The following is a 20,246-nucleotide window of genomic DNA, read 5'->3' on the forward strand; positions in this document are numbered from 1 at the left end:
CCTTAAACTGTGAGCTAAAATACAGGGGATTTTCTTTTGTCTTTATGGAACCATTGTGAACACAAGTGAGGTGTTTGTCCCGTTAACAGTGGGCACACAGGTCAGGTCTCTGCAGCAGGCTGTGGCTTTTTCACTCTTGTGACTTTGTTGGTCTCACAGTTTTATTTCTCTATATAGAAAACCTCAGGCTCAGTCCCCGTTGATTGGGAACCAGCTCCTCCTGCTCTCCTTTAGATTGATGGTGACCCAGCAGGCACCATCCCTACGTCTCTTTGTAGAAGGTATCAGATGATTCCTTCATACAACCACCGAGGTATAACCAATCCAGATTCTTCTCCTATTGCAATAACAAGTTCCTATGTGTGCATGGAGATAAAAAAGCACTCTTTGCTCACACGTTATCTGTCTATAAATAAATACGCAGAGAAATAAATGAATATTGAAATATCTAAGGTGTTTGAAGTAACTGATGAGTGGAGGAAGGAGTGGAGTTCAGAAAGCAGACACAGATTAAAAGGGTCCAGCTTGTGTGTATCCAGCTTTCTGCAGCCTACCCAGATGAACATTTCTGCTGCTCTTAGGATAAGCATTTGGAGAATGAAGTGTGTTAATAACTGTGCTGTGCTGTCTCCTTCTCGTTGTTAACTGTGATTGTCCCTCTTTCCCCTTTTCCTGGTGCCTTTTCCTCCCTCCCTTGTCCACATACTTTCTGAATTCATTCACTCGGTCTGGTACCTTCCCTCTTTATTCCCCTCACCCTTGGTTCTTCTTTCCTACCCCACCCTCTTCCCCACTTGCTTGTGCTCCACGTTGCTGGTTCTTATGTTCACACGCTCATTGTCACCCTGTTTTGTACTTCACATCCCAGCAGCTGTCCAGCCAGGTCCCCGAGCACAGCCCTGTGGTCTATGGGACTGTGGAGAGCACCCACCTCGCTGCCAGCACCCCTGTCACTGCGACTAGCAACCCGAAGCAAGGTTTGTTGATGGATATTTCCTATTTCCTCCCTGATTATTTTTAGTCTTTTTCGTTTTCTTTTTTTTTTTTTCCTGCCTCGTTTCTTGTTTTAGTTTGAGTATTTTTGGCATGGAGACAAGCACTCAGCAGAAATAGGAGGGGAGGGACGACTTTGCCTCCACTGGAACATTTTAACAATGTGTTGCTAAGGGAATTAATTGAAATTTGCCAATGTGAAACCAGTTAAAAATAATTGTAGCCGAGCTTATATGTCCTAAATGTTGTTTCAGAGCATCTGGAAGTGAGAGCCTCCTCTTGCCCATGTGCCACCCTCCAGCAAAATGCTCTTGGCCAGAGAGGTTTTAGATCACTTGGACAATTAGCCATAGGTACGGCACGTAACCAGAGCATCATATGGCTCCTCCAGAGCTGCTGCTCTGTCTTGTCCTGCAGGACATGGGCAATATTAATTAGAAAAAAAGACATATTCGTGAGCAAAGTGATCAGACTTGGCTTAGGAAGGACAGCACGGATGGAAAAAGTTTCTCAAAGTGATGACATTTCCATCTCCTATCCAAGAATATACATTTAAAGGCAGGTTCTTTTAACCAGTTCAAAGGAAAGGTGTCCCAGGAGGGAGGATGGAACCTGTGCCAAGTCTCTTCCCACACTTTACAGCCACCTAAAAGCCATTAAACAGCAGTTTAATGAGGTGTGTGCTGCTGTCAAGCTAACGGAGCCAGTGTAGGGATTCAAGCTCGACACCACCGCTGTGTCCCGGTTCTTCTCCGCACTGCAGTGTTGGAGGTTCTGCCTCCGAGGGGTGCCCAAAGGAGAAATGCCCTTTCATTCATGAGGAAAGAGGGGAGAATCTGCATGTGATGCTTCAGCTGTCCTAGATGCAAACAGCGGCATCATTGCTGCTTGGAAGTAAAAGGAGAGATCCCTGAGGCTCATTTGTATCAGATGATAAAATTTACTGGAAATGTTGCTCTTTTACAGCCAGTGGTGCAGGCTTCAGGGTGTTCCCCCAGGGAAAATCGTTCCATGGATATGTTTCTGAACTGGTGCAGTGTCTGGAAATGGTTGAAGTGGAAGCTTTTGAGATTCATAGAATCCCAGACTCCTTTGGGTTGGAAGGGGCCTTAAACCTCCAACCCCTGCCACAGGCAGGGACCCCTTCCACTGGAGCAGCTTGCTCCAAGCCCCAACCTGGCCTTGAGCACTGCCAGGGATGGGGCAGCCACAGCTTCTCTGGGCACCCTCACAGGGAAGAGCTTCTGCCTAAGAGCTCAGCTCAGTCTCCCCTTTCATCTGGTCCCATCTCCCACATGAAGCAGGACAATGGCTCTGTACAGTTGTGCAAAACCTGGATGTCTGTGTCACCTAAAGCGCTGTGGGTGGGTTTGAATACCCATGGAATCCATGATGATGGTGGTGGTTGAGCAGGACTCGCAGGCTCGCTCAGCTCTGGCACAGCTGCTCTTCCCAGTCTATGTCCTTGTCCCCCCTCTGCCGAGGCACCCACATCCCAGGGGTATCTCTGAGCATGCCAAGGTGCATGGTGGCACCGGGACTTGAACAACTGATGCCTGAGGTGCAAGTACCAAAATACATCTGCCCTTTTGAGCAAGTTAATGTTGAACCATAAAATCCAGCACTTTACCTCCCTGGCGTATGAAAACTTGTATTTCCAGGACAGGTGGGTTTTCTCTCTTAACTTAATCCCTTTGTAGGGAACTGGAAGTGAACTGGATGTGGTCTTTATTTAGTTACACAGGTCTGACTGTGCTGGGTTAACTATAAATCAAAGCTTCAAGTGGGATTTAGCGCTGATGAGCTTTCCTGTATTTATATCTGTTCCATCCCAGAAAGAGTCAAACATTTGTTCCAATCCAAAAACTGCTCAAGAGTGCATTTGGGTGAGCACAGCAGAGCAAGAGCACCCTGAAACAACACCATGAACCTCAAGCTGGGGCAGCAGCAGTGGGCTTGGTCACAGCACAGAGCAAAGGGAAGGGGAAGGAACTTTAGATACCATTGAAATCATTGATTTCAGGCAAGCTAGTGGCACATCTTTCTGGAAATAATAATTTCTCACTTTGTGCCTGATGTTGGGGTTTTTGTTCCCAGGTAAAACCAGGCATAGATGGGGTGCATGGCTTTCTTAAGCAAACATTGGTTAAAACGAGTATTATCAGGTCCCTTAAGACCTCTCCACCGTGTTCATCCTCTGGATCGCATCCTCACTTGTGCCCTTTACTTCGGGCACGAGTTTGCATCAGTTGAGGTTTGGGGTAAAGCTGTCATTCCAAGTTTGTGGTATTCAGTGATCATTCTGCAGTTATTTATAACTGTGGCCCCTTGGCTGGCTCCAGGATCGGGATTGAAGCATGTGTGGTGCCGGCAGCCCGGCCTCTGTTACTTTCCACTGTGAGCAACTGCAATCCCTGTGCTTTTGCAAGGCTGGATTTGGGACTGTATTGCATTTAACGTCCTGGTTTTTTTCCTTTAAAAGACAAGCATTTGGCATTTGCTGCTTTTACAGCAGCTTCTGGCTTTTCAGGCTTCAAAGATGATTTGAACTTTGCTGCTCTGATACCTTGAGAAGGAGCGTTACTTGGGAACAGACAGGCAGCTGTCATTCCTAGAGGTGCTCCTAGTAACAGCCGGGCTGCAGAAGGTGAGGATATTGCTGAAGAATCCAGGTCAAGCTGGTGGCAGACAGGGCAGGAACCTGGCTTCAGGCCAGTTGTAACGGGGTATAATTGTGCATGAAATCAGAGTTGTCCTCTTTGACTCAGCTTCAGGCTCAGTGCGATGTTTGGAGTATTATCATTATGGGGTTTTAACTCTCTGTAAACGCTGCAGTGGACATGGAAAATGTGGGACACAGTTTGTGGAAAGCAGAGCTCCTGAAGTCTGGAAAGCTTCGAGCTGCTCGGCTGACAGCAGGGCTCCTAACGTGGGCTCCAAAAGCTGCCTGCGAAGCCGGCGGCAGCACCGGGACAGAGCATGGAAAGATGGCAGCAAGCCCAGCGATCATTTCCAGATAAACACCACGAAGCAGAAACCAATCCCTGTGTCCAGTGAAATCTTCCCCATGCACTGCTCCAGGCGGTCCCTGCTGCCATGACCACGCAGCAACCCAGGTCCCTCTCAGGCCTTTATGTCTCTGCATGGAGGAGGCAGCAAGCATCTGTCCTGCTGAGTTGGTCACAGTATTTCTAATGAGTAACTTGGCCAGATCTGTATTGATCAAAAATACCTCCTGAAGGAGCAAACTCTGCTCCTGAACAGCCCAGTGCTTCCTGTAAATACCTTCTAAATATAATGTCAGGAGTGATGCTGGCATATTTAGAAGGGATCTGATTCACTTGGGATGAATTGCGTTGATTTTTGTTTTCCCTTCCCAACTGTATGTTGTTCCATGTGACACTTGCTGTCGTAGCTGGCAGGGATCAATGTTCCTTTGCCAGGGCTTGGAGAGTTGTTCTCTGCTGGTTCCAGTTAAGCTTTACTTCTCTTCAGCCAAACCTGCTCGTTCCTGTGCTGAAATCCCCCACCTCAAATTGCTTTCCTCCTTGGATTTTGCACACGCAGCCTGTATTGGTGGCTGATCCATTGGCCAAATAAGGTGCAGTTGGAGGACAGTGGTTGAACACTGGTTTAAAACACAGTCGTGTATTTTTTGCTGCGGTTTTTATCTCTTGGAATGTTTTTCTGGACACTTCAGATGCCTTCTTTTTGTTTTGGAGCAATCGCAGTTGACTCAAGGGAGAGAATATCCAGGCAGTTGTTTACAGCGAGCTGTAAATGTCAGGAATGCTGCATGAGTTCTGCAAAGGATGTTCCAGAAACCAGAGGTGACACAATTGCTTTTCTAAGGCAGTTCCCGGGTCCTTTTTCTTCCACGGAGCCTTTGGAATCAAAATCAGATGTTGGGATACTTTCTCCCATCTTTTCCCTCATTTGTCATCCTCCTCCAAAGCCATATCCCTACGTGCCTCATTAAGTTAAACTACTGCTTTGGCCATGGTCCTCCCTTTAGCACTGCCGGGGATGTCGACGGCTGGGAGCAAAACTCTTCATTGCTCCAGCTGTTCCTGAAGATGGGACTTGGTGCTGCAAGCAGTTTCAGATGGGTTCTCCTTCAAAAACCCTTTTCCTTCAGCCTATCTGTTGAATAAGCCCCAAATGGAAAGCCAAAAGAGCTTGGAGAAGACCAAGCAAAGCCATACCTGAGTTCTAACTGACTTTTGATCATAGAGTCATAGAATGGTTTGGGTTGGAAGGGACCTTACAAATCATCCGGTTCTAACTGGGTTTGGGGTTGGATGTGGCCTTCCGTTTCCTAATCTGAACAGCAGGGTTTGTGCCTCTGCCTTTTCCAGAATTACTTTTGCCTGCTGTTGCAGTGTCCCAAAGGAGCTCCCTGATGCTTCAGGGCTCAGAAAGCCCTGGGGTGTTTTGCATTGGTGGGGCAGAGCACAGCTCCCTGAGGCCAGACAAAGCTGATCTTGTAACAGGGCTTAGTTAGAACTGGGCTGTTGAGTCCAGGACGTTGGCTTTGAGTGTCTCATCCGTCTTGCAGAGTCGTAGCATGGAGCCACTTCCCTACACAAGATCTCACAGTCTACCTACATCCTGTCACCAAATCAGAGGCAGGAGAGGGTGTAACAGAGATCCTAAGTAGTTCTGTAGGATATTTTAGGATCTTGGCTCATACTTTGTTCAAAAGAAGTGGGAATAAATGTGTTAAACGCAGCTCAGCTTTGGGAGCTGCATGGTGGTTGCAGCAGGGCTGGTATTGCAAAGCTTTTTGGTCATCACAGCATCAGTGCAGGGACTTCTCTGTGCTCAGTAGTTTGGGGTTTGGTGTGACACATGCAGGTACCTTTTCCCTGCTTGATACCCTTGGACCACAAACATCAAGAGCTGATGATGCTGTTTGGCTGTGCTTAAATCCCTTCTTGGTTCTGCTTTCTTTGGACAGAGGTATCTGCTGGAATTTAGAACAGACAGAGAGGATGTGTCCTTTAGTCTGGTGTGCTGATGGTGGTGGAGCTGAGGAATAACAAGGGGAAAAATAAACTCAATGCATCCCATGTGTTCATAATGGCACAACACGTGGCATCTGTAAAAGAATGGCCCGTGGCTCGGGGTTGCAGCCCCAGGCTCCTCTGAGGCAGAACCCAAGTAAAGTGATGCTTTTGTCATTTCTGTCAAGAAAAATTCCATTTTCAGCTGCAAGTTTCTGCACAAAATGCACCTTTTGTAACATTTCCCAGGCCTGTTCTGTGAAGGCCATTACATTCAGAAAACCAGGAGCAGGGGTTGTGTTTGAGACTGGCTGCAGGCTGCCTGGAGCTCCCTTTTACCTGCAGGGTTAACTTCAGGTGGCTTCCTTGGAGCTTCTTGGATGGAAGGCAGGATGCAGGCGAGGGGAACCGGGGGGCTTAGGTACAGCAAAGGGAAGTGGGGTTGTTTTGTTGTTTGTAACATTGCCTTTGTTTCTCTCCTTTCCCAGAAGAGAAGCCAAAACCAGACCCAGTATTAAAACCTCCTTCTCCAGTCCTCAGACCAGAACCTACTGGGGAGAAAAAAGATCAAGCTGGCCAGGCGGCCGAGGCCACCTCAGTGGAAACCCCACCAGAACTTCCTCTTGCTCCATCGCCAACCCCGACCGCTCCCGTCGCAGTTGTTCCTGCTGCTCCATCTGCTGCTGTTGTCACCGTTTCTAGTAAACCCCCCTTCACAGCTGACTCAGAGGAGACATGTGAACTGGCTTCCCCAAAAGAGGAGGCAATGCCTATATCCAATGCCACACCATGCACGGACACGTCAGACCCTTCGCCAGCAGAAGAGGCTGATGCCGAGGTGTGCGAGGAGCCTAGTAGTGTAGCATCTAGTGATATTCCAGTGACTGCTAGTACTAATCTAATTAATGAGGTGAATGGAGTTAGTGAAAAGGTAACTGCTGCAGAGAGCATTGTAGATGTAGCCCAGACGGAAGCTGCACCATTGACTGCTGAGTTGGAGACCCCCGAAGCACCTCCAGCAGAAGTGGAAAGCGTGCCATCTTCCAGTGCTCTTCACGCTGCTCCCTCTCCTCCTCCCACCCCACCTCCCACTCCCCCGCCACCATCTCCTCCCAGTTTGGTTGCTGCTGCTGCTGTTACCACTACAACTCCTTCTCCACCTCCTCTTCCATCTCCTAGTGCCCTCCCTGTTGTCCAGGGAGATTTAGAAGGAGAGGAGAGCACAAGAACTACTCTTAGCGAAGAGGTAAAAGATACTGAACAGAAGGAAGAGACAGAAGCAGATGGGCAACTGGAGGAGAGCACGGAGGCTCAGAGTTTAAACTCGAGCAAGAGTCCTGTCCCAGGTAAGTGTTGGCACCGTGGGTGCGTGCAGTGAACTGGAGGATGATGGAAAGGGATCTGGGGTGGTTCCTTCATCAGGTGTTTCCGTTTCTGTCTGCCAAAGCAAAATCTGATCGTGCTGCGTGACTAAGACTCGACATTTCTATATCTGCCTTTGAGAATCCAGGCTGTTTCTCTGAGCCTTGCCACCTGCCTTTGGTTTCAGTGTCCTCTGTCATCGCTGGGTTAGCACTGAATGGATTCATGTAGACCTCTGTCTTTTCATGGTTGTATTTTCTATAGAAAACTGGATTTTTTTCAGGACTTCCTGGAAATGATACTGGAAATCAAGTTAAATCAATTGATTGTATTTAGCTGCTGCGGCAAGTGTAACACTGGCTATTGTGCATGTTTAGCAGTGTTAAAGCATTTAGATGTGTCTCATCTTTCCCCCGTTTTGGAGTCCTTTCAGAGCTGGGAAAATGAGGTGTTTTATTTAGATATATCCTTGGAATTTGATGAAGTTTGGTCAAGAGGCAAAGCAGAAAGAGTAGGCTGGGATTTGGGGGGGGGGGTTTGTTGGGGTCTTTTAAGTAACATTTAAAATAGGATTTGGGGTGTTTTCCAGTTTATTCTTTCATAAGCCAGCCCTGGATGTGCACTGGCATCAGGAGCATCTCGAGCTACTGTCTGCTATGGATTAAATTAAATGAAAAGCTGAGCTTGGCCTTGTTCCATATTTGTGTGTTGCTGCACTAGGTCAATATGCTGGACCTGAAATAAAACCCTGTATCTTGGGAAGATCAGAAAGAACCCTGCTCTAGCAGCCACGGGGGGGGTCCTGTTCATCTTCTATTTTTATTCTGCTCGGGTCATTTCACTGCTCTGGCTCTTGCTGTTCCTTCAGGCTGAGCCACTTCATAACACAAATTAATTTCCTTACAAAGCAGGGAAATGGGACTCTCTGTAAATCAGGTTTTACCCAGGCAGGCTCCAGCTTGCACTGTTAGCGCTTGTTCTGTGAGGGCCTGTAGTTTAGATGAAAAACAAAAAGCATTTTGAGCTTTTAATTATGCAGCAGATGAATTTTAATGCTCTAATGTCATTAGGATGGACAGCCCACATTAGCCAATGCATTGGCTTTGGCAACAGAGAAACGAAGATTTCTCAAGTCATGTATAAGAGCGCTTGAAACTGTAATTCCTATTAAAAGCTCAGTGCTTCAAGGGAAGCAAAATACTCTCCCAAGTCACTGTTGGGTGCTTTACCCCTCCTTTAATGACCTATAACTGTATTGCATTGCTGTGCTAAGCATTTTTTGAGCCATACTTTCCCAATTCTTCTTTGGAGAGAGGAAGAGAGGTTTAAGTAACATCATCTGAAGGTGACTGCTCACTCAGGCATCCGTCTGGGCTGAATGAGGAATTGCAGGTCTCTGCCATATGCTGGAAAATACAGATGCTGAGCTTCAGGAGCAAGGAGGAAGGGCTGCTGCTATCACTGTTTTTCCCTTGGACTAAAGGCCAAGAGTCTTTTCTGTGGTCTCTGGAGGTACAATAGACATTGGGATAAAGAAAACCTCTCAAACTCATGCCGGTAAGCATGAACTCTGTGACTGTTAACACTGTTTCCTTAGGGGTTCCAGCAGGAATGTGTGCCTACTGCAGAGCAGTTTGGCCACAAATATAGACTGGTTTGGGTTGGAAGAGACCTTAAAGCTCATCCAGTTCCAACCCCTGCCACGGGCAGGGACGCAGTGGTGTTAAGACTTGCAGCGTTCCCTATTTTGTGATGGAGGCGACAGCTTTTCAGGGATGAATGAAGTTATTTGCTTGTTTCTCAAGCACTTAACAGAATGCACTTTCTGTCTCCCAGTCAGAGAAACAAGACTTTCGTGTTTTCCTTCATCAAGCTGTAGAGAGAGAGGAGGACCACAGAGGTTTAACATCCTTAAACATCTTCATTCTCCAGCAGTTCTGTTTTACAGCTCAAGAAAGGAGTTTGTCAGTGTTTGCAGGAGGAGCTGGGCTCTGAGCAGAGCTGGTCCAATTGGGATCCAGGGGAACCTCTGCTCTATCTTTTCCACTGGCATTACGACTCCACCAGATTTCCAAGGTTGGAGAATCTCTGCCCGAGCGCCTCTGTTGTATTCTTATTTTGTGGACATTGGAGTGTGCTTGGTTTTCCTTTCTATTTTGCACTATATTCTGTCTACTCTTACTCTAAGTCCTAAGCTGTGTTAGCCTGCATGATGAAGATAGCAACTTCATTGGCTTAGTCTCAGTATCTGATAGCAGTTCATCTGCAGCCTGCTCGTCGGTGCTCTTGCTTCTAATCCCCTGCAAAATGGGGAAGATTTGGTGGGTTTTGGAGCATTAAACCCCTGAGAACTGCAGTTTTTCACCCTACAGACAGGATGTTGTACCCAAGTGTCCGGTTTCCTGCCACTGAGGGTGTTTCTGTTCCAAGTATTTGCCAAAATGTGGGCTATGGGGAGGCACATTCCCACTATTGCAGTTGTGGAGGGTGCAGGTCTTGTTCCTGCCTGCTCAGGATGGGCAGAGCTGTTGTATCTGCAAAGGGCAAGAGCACACAGCTGTTAATTGCTACTCATCTTCATTGCAAGGAAAGAAAATAGAGATATTATCAAGAAGAGAACCGTCATCCTTACTGAAACGTTGCTCCAGTTGAAGCCATCAATGACAGGCAACCTCTCTTGTCAGTAGATTCTGGTTTATCTGTAGTAGCATTGGCGGCTGCAGTGAGGGACCAGCATCCTCAGGGAACAAAACTGGAGAGGTTCTGTTGGAGGAGGGGGCATTTCTAAAGGAGGTGTCACTCCCAGACTCGAAGCCTTGAGGCCATGCTCTGAATGCATCTTTTGGTACCACCTTTCTGTTGTGGCTATTACGAGGAGCAAAGAGGAAAACAGGAGCCTGATGGCTGTCCCAGGCAGAACTCCGAGGAACGCAGGAAGCCAAAAAAGCTTCGTACGTGTTGAATTCCAAGGGCTGTTTCTTGCAGAGCTCATTTATAAGATGTATTTCAATATAAAGTAGCCCAACCATCTGCAAGTCCCTGAGTTTCTTTGCTGTGGAGGCCATAAATGAGCAGCTTGGGGCAGTAATTGGAAATATCCCCAGCACCCAGAGACATAAATCAGATATCGCCTATTCCTTGATTTGCTGCCACAGCGCACTGGAATATATGTTCTTTCCCATGAGCTGTAAGGGGATGGCAAGTCTTTGCTTTGGTTTATAATGGCACATGGGCTAAGAAAGAGAAATATAAGAGCTGGTATTAATTTATGCTTAGCAGTTGGCACCCACATCAGAGAGGAGACTGTCTGCTCTGCCTCGCCTGATGGGCTGTCAGCTTGTGGGGGGGATCTCCTGCAGAAAGATGCTCTGCTGAAGAACATGATGTAGCTGCAGAAATGGGTTGAGGTAGCGCAGATCAGAGGTCTCATGAGACCCCCCTGCAGCCCTGCTCCAGCTCTGGGGCAGCAGCACAAGAGGGACCTGGAGCTGCTGGAGCGAGGCCAGAGGAGGCCATGGAGATGCTGCGAGGGCTGGAGCAGCTCTGCTCTGGAGCCAGGCTGAGAGAGCTGGGCTGGGGCAGCCTGGAGAAGAGAAGGCTCCTGAAGGGGAGACCTTAGAGCAGCTCCAGTGCCTAAAGGGGCTTTTGGACCCCTCCTAGAGCCAAACTGGACGTGTTGCATTTTTGTTGCTCTCTGCAGCTTGTGGAGACCCTCGCAGCTGAAACACCATTGTCCTGGTCAGGTTTTGGCTGTGGGAGAGTTGGCACCTAAACTCCCATTAATCTTCTAAGCTTACATTAGTGTGAACGCTCCTGTTGAGTCAGTTCCTGTAGCAGAAATGAAACCAAATCTGATGTCTGCTCTTTTTAAGAGGGGAGAAGTTGAACAACGTCTCAGAGGTCTCGCTGGTGTACCCCAGTCAGCTCTCAAACACAGCCAGGTGTTGGTCCCGGGGTACAGGCTGCACAACCAGAGGTCTCTCGGGATTCAAGGCAGGAGTCTGGCCAAGCATCCTCGTGTAGGGAAACCCCAAAGCAGGAAAAGGATCTACACAAGTAAAGGCAAAAGCTGCGAGGCTCATTCAGGAGGCTCGGCAGGATCACAGCTTTATATAGCTTTCTTCTGCCAAAGAAAAGGTGGAAAAAATGTATTACTGAGGAGCAATAGTGTTAACATCCTGAGAGCTGAGGAAGTCACACCCTAAACCTTTGCCAACCCCAAATCCGTGACCTTGAGTTTATTTCTGTGTATTTAAAACGAAGCGTTATTTTACACTGTGGATGTTTTTTCCATACTTGAATTTTGTCAAATTAAAAACTTTGGGGTTAAAAACCATCTCCTTTTTGGTGAAATTACTTGGCTATGGCAGTATTTGGGTCATTACTGTGCAAACGTGACCTCCTCCTTAACGAAACCCTCATGGTGGCACCAGCAAACAAGGAGGCATCTCCCCATGGGCTCCATGCAGCAGGTTGACCTTTGAAAAGCACTATTTTCACTAAACTGTGGCAGATTTGGTGATGGAGGGAGCTGTGGAGCCTCACTTAGGTCCTCGCTTTGCTCAGTCACAGAAATCACTGCATGGACCTGACCCAACCCCAGTTTCACCCCATGATGACGTTAAGATTGTGGCTCTTCCTGCCGCAGGCTGCCGGAGCCATGGGAAGAGCTGATCCCCAGTTGTGCAAGGTGAAGCTGGTTTGCAGCCTGTGCCCACTGGCTGTTTCTCTGCTCCTTTGAGCCCTGGGAGGTTCAAGGTTCAAGCTGGGGCTCTGTTCTCTTCAAACTTCACGTTGCTCCATAGGGTCCTGTGATGGATGGGGATGCAGGACAAGGAGACTGGGAGACCTGGCTGATTTCTCCAGCTCCTCCATGAACCATCAGTTCTGGGGACAACCTGACGATGAATATTTGAATTAGACTTGGGCTTTTTTAAGCAACCTTTGCTTTTGTGTTGTTCAGCATGAAGGCGACATCTCTTACCAGTCATGGTAGCTCCTATTGCACCTTGGGCTGGTGTTGGTGTGCTGATGGTCCTGATTTCCACAGCCAACAAGTCCACAGTCACCCTCCAGACAGGAAAACGCTGCTAAGAAACTGCTGAGGCTCCTACGTATCCTTTGGGACAGTGGGAATGTCGCAGATCCTGTTTCCTCTGTGCCCATAGGAACAAGGCAGGCTGTCATAACACCCTCCATAGTTAAAGGGCCTTTCAGAGTGGTGTTTTATTGTGATAAAAGAAGGGCACGCTGTGGTTTGCCACAAGAACTGCTGGAAACCAAAGGCTCGGGCTGGAAATCTGTTTGCAGTAAACTTCAGTCACGAAATCAGTTCTGTTTGTGCCCTGTGTTACATCTGCATCTGGGCCTCATAGCAGACGTTAAGCTGGTGGCACTTGCAACTAATTACAAGCATGTTGGATTAATGCTTTGTCTCCTCTCCTAATATATGGTGTGGTTTCTTTTACCCTTTGGGGGGGAGAAAAGTGGTTAGAGTAAATCACTGCTGATGTTAGGAATATTACCTGGTGTTTTCTTCCAATCCAGGGAAATAAGTGCATGGTGGAGTTGGTAACCTGCTTTTAAAGTGCAATCTAAATCCAGCTCGGGAGAGCCAGTAGTGCTGCAAGATTTGAGGAGTTGTCCTTTTGGATCACACTGGAAAACTGGGGCTGTCCATGGTTATGGTTTATGGTTAATGTTTTAACTCTCATTATATTCCTGTGGTATACATTGAGAGCAACCAGCACTCTCAGCTCCTTCAAAGCCCTGTTCCTGAAGGATGTCTTTTGCCCTGCATGATCCTTACGCTGTTGCTAACAAACTCTGTGTGTCACAGGTAGCATGTCAAACCTGAATGAGCAGCTTGTAAAACAATTACCCTGTTTTAATGTCCTTCTAATGACAGTGTCATTGCTGCTTTGAAACGAAACTGGTTCAGTCTGAACCCTCGCAAGGCTGTGACCGCTTCCTTTGCCTCTACGGAAAACTGGTTGTGTGAGAGGGCAGAGCATCACCCCCGGGCAGATTTGCTCCATAGCACTGAGTGTTGTAATGGATGTACATTTACATTGCAGCCCAAACTGCTCTAACTGCACCAAAGACGTGGAAGAAACCAAAAGACCGGACCCAAGACACTGAGGAGGTGATAGAGGCAGAAGCAGAGGTAAGAGGGAACCACAGTGCTGCTTTGCTCAAGTTTAATGATGAATTTGCTCTCTTGAAGCTGTATTTTAGAGGCGTTGCTGCCTAGTTGTCCTGCAAGGATGCAGGGCAGGCTTCTATGGGGGAACAACAGTGATAATTCCTCAGTACCCTTTAGATAACGGGGTTTAGTCCATTCCTTGTTACAGCTCTTCAGTTGTATTTGCTCTTGCCTGATTTAGTAACTACCAGCATTCAGGAGCATCCAACTGCTGTCCTTCCAGACAAGGATGTCCAGAGGAGGGCCACAAGGATGGTCAGGGGTCTGGAGCATCTCTCTTATGAGGAGAGATTGCAGGAGCTGGGCCTGTTTCATCTAGAGAAGTGCAGACTGAGAGGGGATCTCGTCAATGCAGATCAGTGGCTCAAAGGCAGGTGCCAGGAGGATGATGCCAGACTCTCTTCAGTGATGCCCAGCAACAGAACAAGGAGTAATGGCCATAAACTAAACCACAAGTTTCACCTCAATATGAAAAAGAACTTTCTGTTGAGGATGGCAGAGCCCTGGGACAGGCTGCCCAGGGGGAGTGTGGAATCTCCCTTCCTGGAGACAACCCAAACCCGCCTGGAGAAGTGCCTGTGTGACCTGGTCTGGGTGGCCCTGCCTTGGCAGGGGCAGCACTGGATGAGGTCCCTCCCAACACTAATGACTCTGGGATTAAGGATGAGAACCAAAGTGGGGTTGAACCCTTTACACTGCTTTGTTTGGGTGCCATCACCATGACATCAGGCAGGTTCTGTGGACAGTGATGCCACAGTGATGTCACAGCCAGGTTAGTTTTCCTAACAACCACCTGATGGAGAAGCAGAGAAAGGAAAAGCCTGGAGTCTGCAGACAAAACCACCTTGACAGCAATTAGATGAGTAATGAAAGTCTCCATTGCTGCTGCTCCGGGTGAGATATTACAGGAGGGACCTCTTGGTTTAATATCCTAGATGAAATTGGGGTTGGACTAGATCAGAGAAGGGAATAAGAGGGTGAAAGTGTTCAAGCTCAGCCTGTCTCTGCACTGATAACAACTGGTGGTGTTATCCAGTTTTTCTTAGTTTTTTATTAGTTTCTTATCTGCTGTTTCCTTCACACTTTGCCCTTAGTGCAGACATCACTGAACCATTCTGCTATAAAGCCTATTGTCACCGAGTAAATCTTGACTCTTGTGGATGGTGCCTCCTCCTTTGTGTAAGCAAGTGCTTGTTTCCCCCCGAAGTAGCAGATTTACATATTACCAATGACATAGAAGTGTCTTCCCCTCCTTTTGGGTGGGAGTAGACACTTAACAATGCTCATGTGCAGGGTATCCTGCAGTGACACTGGTCTGTGTGCAGTGGAAGAGCTGATGGTTGAGTCATCCAGAGAAATTAAGAGCATCATTGTGCTTGTTTTCAAGCCAGAGAGTGAAGGATGTTGCTGGAACTGCACCCAGTTCATACTCTGTGTATCACAGAACCCCAGACTGGTTTGGGTTGGAAGGGACCTTAAAGCTTCTCCAGCTCCAACCCCTGCCACAGGCAGGGACCCCTTCCACTGGAGCAGCTTGCTCCAAGCCCCTGTGTCCAACCTGGCCTTGAGCACTGCCAAGGGGGTTGGACTTGATGATCATAAAAGGTCTTTTCCAACCTCGTCATTCTACGATTCTGTGATCTTCTACCACACACTGATGGGATGTGGATGTGCTGCAACGCTGCCCTTCACAGACTGCTAAAAAGGGATGCAAGAGGAGCGTTAGTTCTGCAGCATTGATCTTGGGCTGTCGTCATGATACCAGCACTGCAAAGGGGGGAAACAAATCCAACAGAGGTGTTCAGCAGAAGATGTGACCACTTTGTATCTGTGCTCCTCGTTGCCAGATTGGACATGGCTTAGAGCAAGATGCTCTAGGGGAAGATGTCCCTGCCCATGGCAGGGGTTGGAGCTGGAGGAGCTTTAAGGTCCCTTCCAACCCAAATCAGTCTGGGATTCTCTGAAGCCAACCAAAGCATGCCCTATAAGAGGGGTGCTGAGCTGCAGGAGAGGAGAAAAGTGAGGTTGGCTTTCCAGGCTGGCATTGCTCATGCCTTAACAGCTCCTTCATCCTATCCCAGTAGCTCCTGGGGATTCCATGGGCAGCACTGAGTGTCTCCAGTTGCAGTGTTCATTACTGGTGGGTTCTCTCCAGGAATGAACCAGTAAATCACCCGGGGGCTCTGTGTGTTGTTCCTTGTCAGTGTTCCAGATGACTGTGTGTATCCTGTGGCACACAGAAACGCTGTGTGAATAAATAAGAGCAGTTTCCCGTGCTTTGAGTCCTGACAGCGTGGTTTTACCGTAATCTCTTATGTTTCCATCTTGTGCCTCAGCCTAAAGTAGAAGAGGAACTTTCAGGTGACAAAGTACTTGAATCTGACCCGGAGAAAATGAGCCATGGGTTTCAATTGGAGAGAGAGCCCTCTGAGCTTCAGAAAGCAAAACCTGTGGAGGAAAATGGGGAGCAGGAAGCGGAGCCCGTGAGGAACGGTGCCGAGAGCGTTTCCGAGGGAGAAGGAACTGAAGCAAACTTGGGCTTCACCGAGAGCTCCGGCGAAGGGCCAGTGTACCAGTACAAACCAGGTAAATCCTGCCTCGGTCTCCTGTGAGCTTGCTTGGGTTTGTGCCTCCCAAAGGGAAAGGCCATGTGTCCTCCCCATGGAATAACGGATGTTTCCAGTGGGGCTGGAAGGGTACTCAGTGTTTCACTGGGATCCACCACCCAATGGGCCCAGAGACACCTTTGGGGGAGCACAAGGGGAAGGTTGTTTTCCTCTTGCTGGGGGTAATAAAGGGAAGAGGAAATCCCCAATTCCTTGAATTTGTTGCATTTGAGGACCTTGGCTGCAGCACGGTGGAAATGGTGGTGAATTGGTTCCCGTGTGATTGACAGCTGAGAATGATCCAAGAAATTCCATATAAGTTGGTATATTCCTTCAGTAAGAGATTTATAACTTCTGATTGAGTCCTAAATAGGAGTTATGTGTGTTATATAGATTTAATTTCCTGGGTAAAACATTGCATAGCTCTTCAGGTTTCTATAAGAGTAAGGAAAGGGAAGAGTTTGTGGTTTCATCCAGGCTCTGCTATTGAACTGTGAGAGGGCAGTTCTTTTGATGAAATGATTCAAGTGTGGGCTCACAAGATAAGGTCCTTTCCTTGCTGGGTAGCACTGGATGTAGAATACCCAAGGGGTGGTTTTGTTATTTATTAAGATATTTAATTTGTAGGCCTCAATCTTTATTAATTCACCTCATTGAAAGAGACCTTGAGACCGACTTCTCAGTTGCTACCGATTTTTAAGCCATTTCTTATTCAGGTGAAGCTCCCTCCAAATAAATTACTCATTTTCTTGGGAGCCCAGAAATAGAAGGGTATAAAACAGAATAAGGAAGAGCCTTTGGAGCCTGGTGCATGAGGTACTGGACAAGGAGCAGCACTGTTAGGTAATTACCCTGTGGTTGCAGAGCAGCCCTGGCTGCTTGGTGCAGTGACACTGGATTTCAGCTCTGCTCTTTCTATAAAGGGGGAGTTTTGCCTTTTGATCAAGCAACCATAGGAGGAATTGTGTGTTTGATCCTGGTTTGTGCCCTCCTTGGGGAGCCAGTGACACTGCCCAGCTGCTTTTCACATTAAAACAGCTTCTTGAGAGCCTTCCAGCAGAAGGGAGCTGTACATCCAGACTGTTTCTTGGTGCTGTCAGGGCTTTCCCATGGTAAATGAAGGGTGCTGTGGCACGGGATAGGCAGCTGGCTGGGAACACTGGCTGGAACACCAGACTATTTTCTGCACCTCTTTATCCCAAAGCTCTGCAGAAACAAAACTGCACAGAGAGCTTAAGTTTGTAGTTCCCTTTGTGTGTGTTTGCTCCCAGTTACTAAATCCCATTGCTGAAGTAAGTTCCTCTTTGTGACCTGTGCAGAGATGAGGATGGTGAGAACCCAGAGACATAAAGCTGGTGATCAGGGACTTAAATAAAGGAATAATAGAACCCTTTAACAGCAAACCTGAACTGGATTAATGGGAAGTGATGCCATTGGGCACCAGTGCAGTACAAAGGCAGCATCTCGTGCAGATGTTTTCCTTCAGAAGGAAAGGGGCCCCCAGCACAGGGGCCTGATAAAGACAGCCTGGCTGCCAAGCAAATCCAGGTTTGCTTTCCTAACTGCAAACTGTGCAGCCAGGAAGGAAAATCCCATCTTTAGGCGACCAGATGCCCATTTTCCTTGTGCTGGAATGGCCGTAGGTTTACACTTTGATTTGCATCAGGTGAGGTTCTCCACACTGTATTTCTCCTGCCTGGAAAGGAGCAAAAAATGGGTGAAAAGTTGGGATTCTTAGAGCATGGCCTGGGGTTGTGCATTTTCTTGGAGTTCCCACTGTTATTTCCAGCGTGGGTTGTTAAAGGCTCCGTGTTCCCATGGTTTCAAAGGATGCTTACACAAAACCCCTGCGTTAACTTTAGCATTTTCACCCCAAACCTCTGGGAATTGTCCCTGTTTCATCGTATCACACAAGAGTGGAATTCAGAGCTGAAACAAGGCACCATAGGTTGGAACTGGAATTGGTGATCAGTTCCATGGGGGTTGCTGCTGGCATTGGCTATATGCTCCCCAGTGGTTGTGTTCCTTTATTGCAGTGTGTGTCCTCTCCTCGCTGCCTTCAGTATGAAGATAAAGCTGAGTGAAAGCTTCGCAGGCTGTAGCAACCTCTTCCCTTTGGATTTAATGGAAACACATCTTGGAGAGAGGAGGGTTTGGTTCCCTATGAATCTCAGGCATCTTCTCTCCTTATAGAGCAGTGGAAGCCCCTGGACCCGGAGGGGAAGAAGCAGTATGACAGGGAGTTCCTGCTGGATTTCCAGTTCATGCCTGTCTGCATCCAAAAGCCGGAGGGGCTGCCTCCCATAAGCGACGTGGTTCTCGACAAGGTGAGAGGAGAGCCCATCAAACAGGTACGTGCAGTGTGTTTAGCTAAAGATCCAAGTGCCTGCTTCATTCCTGGACTGTTGTGATGCAAGCTGCTGTTGGGAAGGGGAAATACTTGGCTGATGTCACATCACAGAGTTCTTCCCATAGAGGCATTGGTGCCTAATGAATGTGCACAGATGATTTAAGAACTGAAGCGTTTTCAATGGTCTCTTATCTGGATTCAGTTGTGCTGGGTCATTATCAGCATTTAAAATGATACAGCCATGAAGACCTATGGAGCAAAGCAAGACTAAACAGAGAGGTGGTGTCTTTAATCACATCAGTTCTAAGGTTAGAAAGCATAGGCAAGCTTTTGGGCAAACTCTTTGGTCTGAAACAGTTATGCCACTGTTTGTGAGCCGATCTGATGAAACCTCAGCTCGCAAGCAGTTGTGTGATTTCTCTTCAGCCTTATTACAGATGTGATTTTCTCTGCTGTACATCTGTGCTTACTGAAACACTTGTTATTTCTGAAGTGCTGACACCAAGCCCTTATTCTCCTCTAAGTGAGGCCTATGGAGTTCGTTGATGTTGATGTAATCACTACAGACTCGCTCTTAAGACTGAAGCACAGAGGAGGACGTAGGTGATCCTCATGTGCAGAAAAGTTTCCATTCTGAATTTCATACCCAGACAAATTGTTCCCCAAGTGATTTCATCCACCTACTAGTTCTCTGTGATGGCTTCTCACTGCTCTGTCTGCATCTGAGCTTCCTTTGCTCGCTTGGCCATCTGTCTTGTTAACACAAAAGACATTTGTTTGAGGGAAGGTGGCAGTTTTGTGATCCTGAACCAAGGCAGGCCCATGTCAGCATTAATTTTATCCTCCAGAGTCATGCTCAGCCTTGAAGTGTCACTGAGCTGCTCTGGAGCCACCTGCAGAAGATTAAATGCTTATGTGTAGTGTAAATGTGGATGCATAAGACCTGCAGGGTTTGTTAAAAGCATTCATTTGGATAGTAAATGTGACTGGTACGGGTTAGCAGAGGTTGTCTGTAGACTTGGATGAGCTCTGTGCTGCAGCACCCGCTGAACAGGTCCTGTTTGTGTCTCTTCTGCACCACAATGCAGGTCAATCAGCCAAAAATGCCACTGAGAACTCTGGACCCCCGGATACTGCCTCGAGGACCAGACTTCACGCCAGCCTTTGCTGACTTTGGGAGGCAAAGCCCCGGGGGAAGAAACGTATCTGGAAGTGTGAGTTTACCCCAACTTGCTGATATAAAACTGGCCTTAATGCTGATGAAGTCCATCCTCAGGCTTTCGGGCCTCTGCCGATGCTCCGGTGGTTCTGGTTGTGTCAGGATGAATGCCAGGGTGGTGTTGTCTTGGCTGTTGTAGGCAGATTAGGAGAGCGTGGTGGATGGTTTGAACTGGTACGTATTGGTCTTCAATGGATTTGATCTCCTTCGCCTTTTCCCTTCACCAGAGGTGTGGAAGCACGTTTCCACGCTGAGGACCCGGCCTTGGCACGTGTGTGAGCACACGGTTCTCATACAACAACCCGGCGTCAGCATGTACCATCACAGGAGTCTGTTTTATGAAACATACTGCTAGAGCAAAGAGCTTTTACTAACCAGAAACAAAAACCAAGAATGCACAATATACACAGAGCCTGTCTTCCTGCTTCCTCCGTGCTTCCACGTGGTGTTTCGCTTTGGTTACTTCATTCCTTGTTTTCTTGCCTTTTCCTCTTCTTTTCTTTCC

The 20,246-nt window shown here is 47.7% G+C and overlaps 1 protein-coding gene across 13 annotated transcripts in view; it reads left to right on the forward strand.

The window, feature by feature from the left end:
- The window catches only part of EIF4G3 (eukaryotic translation initiation factor 4 gamma 3), a 147,697-nt gene that overhangs the window by 96,386 nt on the left and 31,065 nt on the right, over nt 1-20,246 (forward strand). For 10 of the 13 annotated variants that reach the window (XR_009729446.1, XM_061379486.1, XM_061379490.1 and 7 more), the window contains 6 exons: nt 869-977; nt 6,488-7,345; nt 13,439-13,527; nt 15,903-16,152; nt 18,366-18,523; nt 19,611-19,736. Coding sequence is in view for 12 of the 13 variants with exons in the window: in XM_061379486.1 (XP_061235470.1) it covers nt 869-977; nt 6,488-7,345; nt 13,439-13,527; nt 15,903-16,152; nt 18,366-18,523; nt 19,611-19,736 (1,590 nt within the window). In the remaining variant the exon portion in view is untranslated. The remainder of the gene's footprint in view (nt 1-868; nt 978-6,487; nt 7,346-13,438; nt 13,528-15,902; nt 16,153-18,365; nt 18,524-19,610; nt 19,737-20,246) is intronic. The other 3 variants (XM_061379488.1, XM_061379491.1, XM_061379493.1) reach the window with 1 other exon arrangement.

The sequence above is a fragment of the Neopsephotus bourkii genome, unplaced genomic scaffold (genome assembly GCF_033783945.1).
Source record: "Neopsephotus bourkii isolate Nb327-2 ecotype Australia unplaced genomic scaffold, CSIRO-AGI_Nbou_v1 NB_1778, whole genome shotgun sequence".
Taxonomy (NCBI): domain Eukaryota; kingdom Metazoa; phylum Chordata; class Aves; order Psittaciformes; family Psittacidae; genus Neopsephotus; species Neopsephotus bourkii.